The sequence below is a fragment of the Mus pahari genome, chromosome 3 (genome assembly GCF_900095145.1).
Source record: "Mus pahari chromosome 3, PAHARI_EIJ_v1.1, whole genome shotgun sequence".
Taxonomy (NCBI): Eukaryota; Metazoa; Chordata; class Mammalia; order Rodentia; family Muridae; genus Mus; species Mus pahari.
This window is the reverse complement of record NC_034592.1, coordinates 112,487,259-112,497,998: the sequence shown is the minus strand read 5'-3', so window position 1 is coordinate 112,497,998 and position 10,740 is coordinate 112,487,259. Positions and strand designations below refer to the sequence as shown.

At 42.3% G+C, this 10,740-nt stretch overlaps 1 protein-coding gene across 1 annotated transcript in view; it reads left to right on the top strand.

Moving 5' to 3' along the window:
• The first annotated feature begins 4,160 nt into the window (after positions 1-4,160).
• The window catches only part of Il1a (interleukin 1 alpha), a 10,465-nt gene continuing 3,885 nt past the window's right edge, over positions 4,161-10,740 (top strand). The window contains exons 1-5 of the mRNA XM_021194894.2: positions 4,161-4,212; positions 5,039-5,093; positions 6,211-6,259; positions 7,506-7,734; positions 9,406-9,579. Of these exons, the coding sequence (XP_021050553.1) occupies positions 5,047-5,093; positions 6,211-6,259; positions 7,506-7,734; positions 9,406-9,579 (499 nt within the window). The 5' untranslated portion in view covers positions 4,161-4,212; positions 5,039-5,046. The remainder of the gene's footprint in view (positions 4,213-5,038; positions 5,094-6,210; positions 6,260-7,505; positions 7,735-9,405; positions 9,580-10,740) is intronic.

The window sequence follows — 10,740 nt, the reverse complement described above, 5'->3', positions numbered from 1 at the left end:
AGAGAGAGAGAGAGAGAGAGAGAGAGAGAGAAGAGAGAGAGAGAGAGAGAGAACACTAAAACACAGAGACAGCCTTGTGGTTGAGTATAGACTCGAGTCTGAACCCCATTTCCGCAACCTGCTAACCTTGCAACCCCAGGCTGGTTACTTAATTTTGCTAGAACTTTACTTCCTCTTCTGTAATGTGTGATGGGATGACCTACCTCTCTGGTCTGATGAGAGGATTAAGTTGAGGTAACATATTGTAAAACCTGGAAGCCAATAGGGTGTTATGGGCATCCTTTCCTCCTGTCTAACTGTCATGGAATTAAAACTAAGTAGGGCATGAATGGACACAGAAAGCTCACTTGTCTCTTCATGTTTGTGCCTCTGAACAGGCTACGTATCACCTGAAGAGAAACACACCTCTCCCTTGAGGTAAACAAGTGAATAGTTAATTCCAGGATCCCTCCGCCCTCATGAATGTCAAACTATGTAAACGCTCACATCCTGATAGAACATAGCTTTGAATTCACATAATACATAACCCCTGTATGCCTTGAATTCATTTCTACACCCCTGCTAACACCTACCAGAGTGTAAATGTCCTGTATCTCGCCATTATACTGTATTGTTTCCTGAATTCAATACAGGTGCTTCTCCTCCCCATCCCCAAGTACTTCTGCCCTCAGTTGGTTCAGTCTGGGAATGCAGAGCCCAGGGACACAAAGAGACAAACTTTCCCCCGGATAATTCAGAGTTGGGCTTCTCTTGGCATTCAAGTGATTCCTTTCACATCCGGGTATCATGTGCTAATTTTAAGGTTGATTCTGAAGGTGTTTACAAATGTTTCCCCCCTTCCTGGTACAGTGGCAAGCCGGGCCAGAGTCCACAGCCATACTCCACTGCCAAACAGTATTCATCACACTGGTGGCCTGCCTTCTGTCTTCAGGGTATCACAGAATAAAAAAGATTTCACTAGAAGAGAGAAAGGAGAAAAGCTTTCTCGTCTTTGGGGTGGTTGTTATTTGTTGGTTTGTTTGTTGTGGTAAGTGCATTGTTTGAACACATGTGCACACAATTTATATACCTGTGAGTACCGAGGCCTGAGGTTGCTATTAGAGACCTTCCCCAGTCATTCCTCTTATTGTCTGAGGCAGTGTCTTTTAATGTAACCCAGAGCTTGCAGATTAATTAATATAGCTATCCCAGTTGCTCCAGATTCCCTCAGTCTATTTTCTAATACTGCCATAGCCACCCAGAATTTATATGGGTTGTGGGTATCTGAACTCCAGTCCTCTTGCTCCTCTGGAAGTCCCTGTAACTTCTGAGCCAACCGCCCTCTCCCCTCCCCCAGCCATCTTTTGTTTTTATAAAATCCTAGAATTACTCAGAGTACCTTAAAGTCGATACATTTCAGCAAAGACTTGCCAGTGACGTGAGAAAGCATTCTAGGATTCAGACTGTAAATGAGATCTGACATCAAATCAGAATCTAAGTTTCAAGTTCAGGCTGTGTCTGAGCTTCGGTTTCTGTGACCTTCACTTGGTCATTTCTTTCTTCCAAGGTCTTCAGCCGAATAAGGACACAGGAATGGCACATGAGTATGTGCAGCTGGAGGCTGAACTGAGAGCACACTATTAACCTTAAGGCATTGTCACGTGAAAAGCATCACTGAGATTCTTAGGACAAGTGTGAAGGTGCATAGCTAGGTCTATAACCCAGCCCCCAGAAGGCTGAAGCAGAAGGAGCAAGCCTTTGAGAGCAGATTCAGATGCACAGTGAGACCCTGTCAAGAACAAAAGACAGATGCTGAGCAGTGGTGGCACATGCCTTTAATCCCAGCACTTGGGAGGCAGAGGCAGGCAAAGGCCAGCCTGGTCTACAGTGAGTTTCAGGACAGCCAGGGCTACACAGAGAAACCCTGTCTCAAAAACAAAAACAAAAACAAACAAACAAAAAAGAACAAAAGACAGAAAGAGAAGAGAAGGATGAGATGGAGGGAATGAAGAGAAAGAACTAGGCAGACAGACAGATCTTTTGGAGCCATAACATCAAGGCTTACAAAGCAAATCCACTCACCTACCAACACATGTCATTTTGTCTTGCATGCTTAATTTTTGTGGCTTCTGAAAGGAAAATGTTAATGTTTGGCAAAGCCTAGGGTACAGAATATAATATTTATTTCTGAATTATTTAGGAAGCACTGAGCCAAACACATCAGGTCCAGTAAAGCCCTGCCCAGTGCCATCCTCTCTCCCTCCCCTAAAAGGATTGGTTTAGATGCTACGGCTCTCCCTCTCTGAACCTCCTGCATCATCGTTTCCCCTCGAAACCACTTCCAAGAAGGCCATACGAAAGAGTAGGTTGAGAGATACACCAACCCAAATTGGCTGTTTCTCAACCAAACTCTTGTTTGGGGAATTCTCTACAGCACAGGAATGAAGATGGAGCTGGGCTGGCTGTTGCTACAGACGGTAGAACCAAGGGTGCTTTCCCAGATTGCCAAAGAGGTGCTGGGTACTGTTCTCAGAAACCAAATGGCTTTGGTGCCTATGTAGTGGCCTTCCCTCAAAAATGTCTTCCCCAGTGAAGGTTTCAAAGCCCTGTTTTCCTAAGATTTCTATTTTCTGCTGTGAACTAAGGCATCCTGGTGATGACTCCACAGGCTCTTGAGTGACTGAGGCCATCATTAGTGTCATTCTTTATGTTTAGTTGCATCTCCATAGCAGCCCACATTCACAATGCACCTTGCAATTGTTTCTTAGTGATTATCCTCACAAGATATGCGACAGGCAGAAGATGACAGGATTAGCATTTCTGTGTTGCCTAGAGGGGATGTGGAGCTAGCTAGCTGCTGTCACTGCTCGTAGATCTGTTTAGAGACACCCACCCGAGCTTTGGTTCCAGTCAGCTTCTGGGCTTGTACTGCCTTTACTTAGGATCACTCATCTTTGAGTTTTGTTTGTAAATACAGCATGAGGAGGGACAGCCGCATTGGAATCGGAGAGATTACACATGCAATAGAAGCAATGAACATCTGAAGAGCTCCACTCTGTGCTTTAAAAGGGCCAGAGGGACTGGGTGATCCAATGCACATAAGCTGCTTTACCCCTCGCCGCACGGCTTCTGGGTTGGTTTGGTTTTTATCCCATGTTTTAATGGTTTGCTTTTCTCTCTTTGCCATTATTTTTCTTTCCTTGTCTACCACCCACTTCCTTTATTTAAAAGTTACGTGGCGTCAGTGCCAACTAGAAAAGCTGAAACACTGATCTGCTGAGAGTCTGGTGTCCGACCTCTTAGACTGGCCTGGCGTCTGGGAACTGAAACTGTCTCTGATAAAACCGACCGGGCAGTGCTGCTCCATGTGAGAAGCCGTACCTTCCTCTCCCACAGCCTCCACTCCTGAGCCGAGGCACTACCCTGACTGGGCCTTTGTCCCTGCCAAAAGTGGGCACCTGTCTGCACTCAGCTCTGATCTACCCAGAGGTACACTAGACTTTGTGTTTAGGTGGTGGGGCAAGGTTACTTTGCCATAAGGCTGAGGCTGGGAACTCTCTCCTGAAGCTGTCATCTCTGTAGGAAGTGTGCTTATATTATCCAAAGGAGTAAGAGGACCCAGATCTTTAGGGCCGGTGTCACTTTTACCTCCTCCACATTTAACCATAAGGTTATTGTTTCACACTCAGACTGATAATTTATTCAAGCAAATTTTCCCCTACAAAGAGGAGGGAAGAAGCTCATTTTCCCTCAAATGCCTTAGCTGCCAGTTATCCTGCCCATCCATATTCAGTCCTGGGGCACAAAAAACAAATTAGACCAAAACACAAAGTACAGCTATGGAGCTCCTGTCCTTGTTTGGCTTTCACTCTGATTTGAGGATTTCTTCCTTCCTCTTCCACTGGTGGGCTTCCTGCCGCTCTTCCCGTTTTGAAAGACTACATGTCTCTAATCACATGGAGTAAGCAAGAAATAGGCAGATCAAGTCAATGGCCCATGGAATCTTTGCAAGCAACATTATTACCAAGTGTATAATCTGTCCTTCTGGCCAGTATCAGGCAGAATGAGCATAGAAAGATACAAAGCAGAATTGTTTCCTGTAAATTCCCAATGACACACTCATGGCCACACCTACCTGCTTGAGGAAGACTATAAAAGACAGAGAAGCCTGACTCAGACTTAAGTCTCCAGGGCAGAGAGGGAGTCAACTCATTGGCGCTTGAGTCGGCAAAGGTATTGTCCTTATCACGTCTGAGGCTATGAAAATTGTCTTTTGTTTGCTCCTTGACGGTCCTCTCTCAAGGTACCTTGTGTAAGGCTATGGTTTCTTCTTCTTCTTCTTCTTCTTCTTCTTCTTCTTCTTCTTCTTCTTCTTCTTCTTCTTCTTCTTCTTCTTCTTCTTCTTCCTCCTCCTCCTCCTCCTNTCTTCTTCTTCTTCTTCTTCTTCTTCTTCTTCTTCTTCTTCTTCTTCTTCTTCTTCTTCTTCTTCCTCCTCCTCCTCCTCCTCCTCCTCCTCCTCCTCTTCTTTTCTTGTCTTCTAATTTAGTACAGGGGCTGGAATGAGAGATTTAAGAAAAGAATTCTCTTTCTAGTGACAGGAACTTAGGGAGCAGCTGAACAAGATTCATGTGAGGGAGTCTACCAGCAAAGTCCAATCTTTTTCTGGAGATTGGATGTCTCTACTGACAAAAATGAGAGAGGCCATCAAGTTCCCATTCTGTGTCTCCCTTGCCTCTATGTAAAGCAGACACCTCACTCTGGTGATTTTAATTTTGTCCTTAATCTATTCACCTATTAAATGCCTACTATGTGTGATGCAATAGACTGGACACAAAGAATATCAGGGTAGAGAAAACATTCTAAAACAAAAGTACAGGCTAGTGGAGGAGATAGAAGCATACAGAAATAATGTAAGGGAGTACAGAGAAGAATAGAGGAAATTCTGGGCATGTGATAAGTCACTCATTGTAATTTCTCAAGAGCAAAGTAGGGTCATTGCCCTTGCAAGCACGGGGTTTAGAGGTGGACTGAGCTGACAGCTACTGGTGTTCTCCTACAGAAATCAAGATGGCCAAAGTTCCTGACTTGTTTGAAGACCTAAAGAACTGTTATAGGTAAGAAACACAGTCTTCCTTTTTTTATTCAATAAGGGGCTCAAGGTTCTTTTGAATCTAACTAAGAAATAATGTGACTAGCCAGGGATAGGCTAGTAGAGAATATGGAGGTATACACTAATCCTGAAGTCCTACAGCCTACAGGACAGAGAAGACCTAGGAGCACCAAGCATCCATTGTGCTAAAAAAATATTTCATTGGCAGGAAAACATGGAAATTGTAGAAAATATTTTTGCGGTATACTGAATCCTACATAATTTTATATCAACACCAACTTTGGCACTCCAAAGAGTTTGTGTGTTCTGAGTCAGCAGTGGGTTTTAATGAGCTGATGGAGAGAGAATCCGTTCTCAGTAGATCCTGTTCCCAGTCACCAGGAGGAAACAGCCCTTGGGCACACGAATTCACACTCACAGTCACTTTACCCTGAGACAAACGACAAAAGAGCAGAGAGCTGGAACTCTAGAACATTTTTAACTACTATGATGTTCTTGTTGTTTACAATTAATGTTAATGCTAACAAGGCTACAAAATATTAAATATTAAATCTGTTTTAGTGAGTACATGGGAGCCGCATATGACAAAGTATACCTGTGGTACATCAAAAGCTTTTCTCTTCTTTTGAAGAGCTTAATTAAATCTTCCCTGAAGTTCAGTTAAGGCTCTGATTTATTAGTCATGCCTGATTTTTATAGAGCACAAAGCTGTTCTAATAATTACTAATTTCAGGTTAGTGACAAATGAATTACTATGTGTGTAGTAGACATGAATGTACAGAAGTCTCTAACTTTTCAAAGAGTAATGATCATGTGTGTGTGTGTGTGTGTGTGTGTGTGTGTTTGTGTGTGTGTATGTTTATGTACTCAGTTACTATAGAGCTTATTCTCATCCTAACAGGAACCAAGTTCTCCTAAGGATGATGGATTAGCTCTTAGAGATCCACTAAAAGTCATTAATGTGTTTTACCGTTTGAACTCAATGGTGCCTATGCCTAAGTCAGGTTTTAGGAATGCTGTATGTGTTACCCAAAGTTAATGTGGCTGTTAAGATATGACACCCACTGACCACAGTAAAGTAATGGATAAAAATACAGTCTCATTATATGTTTTTTTGACAGTGAAAATGAAGACTACAGTTCTGCCATTGACCATCTCTCGCTGAATCAGGTAAGTACATGATTAGCATTCTTATTCATCTGGGTTATCTTTTTTCTTCCTTTTTGCCCACACTAGTTCCCCTACCAGAAAAGAAGCCCAATGAGAATTGAGTAGTACATACTTGTGTCTTACCCTCAGTAGAAGTATAAATACATTTACTCTTTATAAATGAGACCACTTGCTTCTTCATACTAGTAGTTAACTGGCATTCTTCATGTTCATTGGCTCTTTCATAACAGAGAACTATCTGAAGCCCTAAGAACTGGGCTAGGCTCCTTCAAAATGTTAATTTTGTCCTCCCTAGCTGGTTGCTTCAGCCCACCTCACCTGGGGTTTCTCCCCTAACTGACCAGAGGCTGGAGATAACCGGATCCCACCTCACCTGGGGTCTGTCCCCTAACAGACCAGAGGCTGGAGATAATCGGATAGCCCACGGAGCTGAGGTAGAGGAGCCTAGCCAAGAGAAAGTAAATATGTTACACACACTTACCACGTTATGTCATTTTGTGTATCTGTAATACTAGCTTTAAAAGCTGCTTTCAGAAGAACAGCCATACTAAAGGCATGCATGGGAGCACCTTCTGCAGATGCTCAAGTCCCAAGCATGTACGCATTCTCAAATGACTTTAAATCATATCTAGATGACCTAACAATACCTGCCACAACACAGATGCTATGGAAATAATTCTTATGCTTATGAAGCAATGATTAGATTATTTAGGGAATAAAAAATGTACATGTTCAGTATAGATGTCATTTATTTCTAGAAAATATTTTGAATCTTAAGATTGATTGAATTAGAGGATGCAAGCAGGCAAAACAGAGGGCCAAATGTATTTTCTAAAATATTTTGAGTACTCTCAAGTAGATGTTAGACCTCTTAATGGAAGGATCTGACTTACCAGGGTTGCATATTAATCTATTTCATTAAAATGTTTTATTTTTGAGCCTAAAGATGGGTAAAAATACTTTCCTCTCCAAAAAAAAAAAAAAAATCACATGCTTTCAGGGAAATCCAAGCAAGGAAAAGGAAGGAATGCAGTGGGGAAAGAAGGAAGGAAGGAAGGAAGGAAGGAAGGAAGGAAGGAAGGAAGGAAGGAAGGAAGGACAGTGGGAGGATGCATAGGAGGGAGGGTGGGAGGGAGGAAGCACAATGGGGACTACTCTCACTGAGCCTGCAGGCTACAGATCCTACTGAAGAATCTCCTCTCAAGGGCATGGATAGCCTCTCAGGTTCCACTTTCCCTCCTCACAGAAATCCTTCTATGATACAAACTATGGCTCACTTCATGAGACTTACACAGATCAGTTTGTATCTCTGAGAACCTCTGAAACATCAAAGATGTCCAACTTCACCTTCAAGGAGAGCCGGGTGACAGTGTCAGCAACATCAAGCAACGGGAAGATTCTGAAGAAGAGACGGCTGAGTTTCAGTGAGACCTTCTCTGAAGATGACCTGGAGGCCTTAACCCATGGTCTGGAAGGTGAGGGGTAAAACATGCGATCAAAGTTTTCAGTTTAAGTAAGTGGTGAGAATGGAGTGGAAAGAAAATAAAGCCTGGGACCAAAATAACAACCAAATGTTAGCTCAATAGCTATGGGGGAAGGTCAGTAGCAGCCTGTTTCCAAACACTTGCTCAAGGACTCCTTCTTGGCTATACTGCAAAGGTCATGTAAAGGTCTCCTGTTGGAGAGAAAGCAGCCATGGTTCATTGGCTCATGACCTCTGCTAGCTGCTGCCACCTTAGTCATGTTCCTTAATCTCTCTGGGCTTCAGTTCCCCATACTGTGAGTAGAGATGACCAAGGCTTACACCTCACTGGGTTCCTGTAAAGATTAAATAAGCCCGTACTTCAAAACATTCAGACTACAAGTATGCCTAGTGTGACGTCACCACCCAAGAACCATCAACCATTGTTACTACTCCCATTGCCTTTGTAAATGCTGTAACACTAATTTATTAATGGTTTCACTCTCTCTAAGCTCCAAAACAACCTTCCACTCTCCTTTTACATACGGGGGGGGGGGGAGACTCAGTCTCTAAGCGGGAAGCCCTCACAGTTAATTCAACCCACTCTATGAGAACCCTACATTTTTCTTTCATATCTTTGCTAGACATTCCTCTACAGGAAACATGGACCAAGTACTCAAGTTAATATAAAACCTAGACAACTATACCTCTCTGCCTAGAATATTTTAAAATAAAGTGTAAGAGAAAATATTAGGTCCACTTTTGTCACCCAGATTTTAACCCTACCAACAGCATAGAATGTTTCCTTAAAGTTTTTTCTGCATACAGGTGCACAGGGGAGCAAACATGTCCCATGCTGTTGTGGAATACTTCACACAATCCCATAGCCAGCTTTTTTCATTTACTATATTACAGACATTTTTCAGAGGACACTTTTCAGCACTGGGGTAACAGTGACTACCTATGTCAATTTCTGTCACCATCCACTTCCTTAGAACAGCACGCTAGGGGTGAAATTAGTCAGAACCTGGAGATTAGTGAAGCTACTTATAAATCTACTTTCCAAGGTAGACCTGTACCTTTAATCATATCTATATGTATATGTGTGTATGTGACATATGTATTATTTATAGATAATGGTGACATATTGTGATATGCAGTTTTTAGCATATTTACTTTTATCTCAGCATATACTCATCTGAAAATATAGATTGAGAATACTGGTAGTCTTCCTTGTCACTTGGAAACTTGCTAACAGGGCCAAGCATGGTGGGTCATACTTTTAAACCCAGTGGGAATCAGATGCAGGAGAATCTTTGTGAGTTCAAGTCTATTCTTATCTATCAAGTGAATCCCAAGCCAGCCAGGGCTCCATAATGAGACCCTGTAGAAAAAAAAAGAAACAAACAAACAAAAATGGCTAACAAAAATGTTAACATTTCTCAAAAACTTTCTTTTAAAAAGTAAAATAAAACTCTTAAATGATGGATTTACAAAAGAAAAACCAATAGTACAACCCCCAGGTGGGATCAAGCCTTCTGGTGTCTAGTTTCAACTCTGGTGTTCCACTTGGATTAGCTACCTTACAGTCCCTCTCAGAGCATGTCTTATGCTTGTACTGGCATGTGTATGTCATCTATGTTTCTAATTAGGCAATAACCTGAACTTCTGGTAATGATTTTAGAGACCATCCAACCCAGATCAGCACCTTACACCTACCAGAGTGATTTGAGATACAAACTGATAAAGCTCGTCAGGCAGAAGTTTGTCATGAATGATTCCCTCAACCAAACTATCTATCAGGATGTGGACAAACACTATCTCAGCGCTGCTTCATTAAATGACCTGCAACATGAAGGTAATGATCAGTCTGTCACTCTCCACCCCACCCCACCCCTGAGTTTCTTCGCCTCTTTCAAACTTTCTGTTTTCAAAGCACAAAGTTATCTACGTCCCTGGCTTTGCACAATTCTTCTAGAACAGAATGAAGCACTCCACTCCCACAGAGAGTCCCTGGAAAGGACAGAATATGTGTTCCAAAAGAGGGCTCACTACTCAGAGCAGAGAGCTTCCTGGTATACCCTCTCCTTGCTGCTTACAGACATTCCCTATCCTAATTTTTTTTATTTTTTTAAAGATTTCTTTATTTATTATAAGTAAGTACACTGTAGCTGTCTTCAGACACGTTTTCTTCTCTCTCCGGCCCCTCGCTCCAGGCCACTTGGCCCCAAAGATTTATTTATTTATTATATATAAGTACACTGTAGCTATCTTCAGACACACCAGAAGAGGGCATCAGATCTCATTACGGATGATTGTGAGCCACTATGTGGTTGCTTGGATTTGAACTCAGGACCTTCAGAAGAGCAGTCAGTGTTCTTAACCGCTGAGCCATCTCTCCAGACCCCCCCCCCATCCTAATTTTAAAGAAGAGAAAACTGAGCATCACAGATACAGAATTACATCTAGCGTTCATCTAGGAAGAGCTTTTCTTAACTTTGATAAAGTAATGGGAAAGCCAAAAGCCCTTAACTGCCATGGGATCTGAAGGATGGAATTCCGTGCCCAGTATTTCTTGTTACACAGATCCAGGTTCCATAATAAACCTGTTTTAGATGCAAAATGCATCATCAATATACAAAATTGTTTTTAAAGACCCACAGAAGGAACTTCTTACAAGCAGGCAGGGTTCTTTCTGAGTAGAGACACTGTGCATACTTCAGTTAACAGACTCTCTATGACTTTTGCAAATTATTGTGTATTCCATTCCCTACTTATCTCACATGATTTCCTCCACATACTGACTTAGTATTCATATTCTCTAGGCCCCCACACTCTTTCTGTTTGGTGCTAGATAACAAACCCAAGCCATACACACACAGTAAGCACGCTCAGTCACTGACCACAACCCCTGCCACTATCACTCCTATTGTTGATTTACATTACATTTCTGGTGGTACTAGTCATTTTACTATGCTGGACGTGTGTGTGTGTGTGTGTGTGTGTGTGTGTGTGTGTG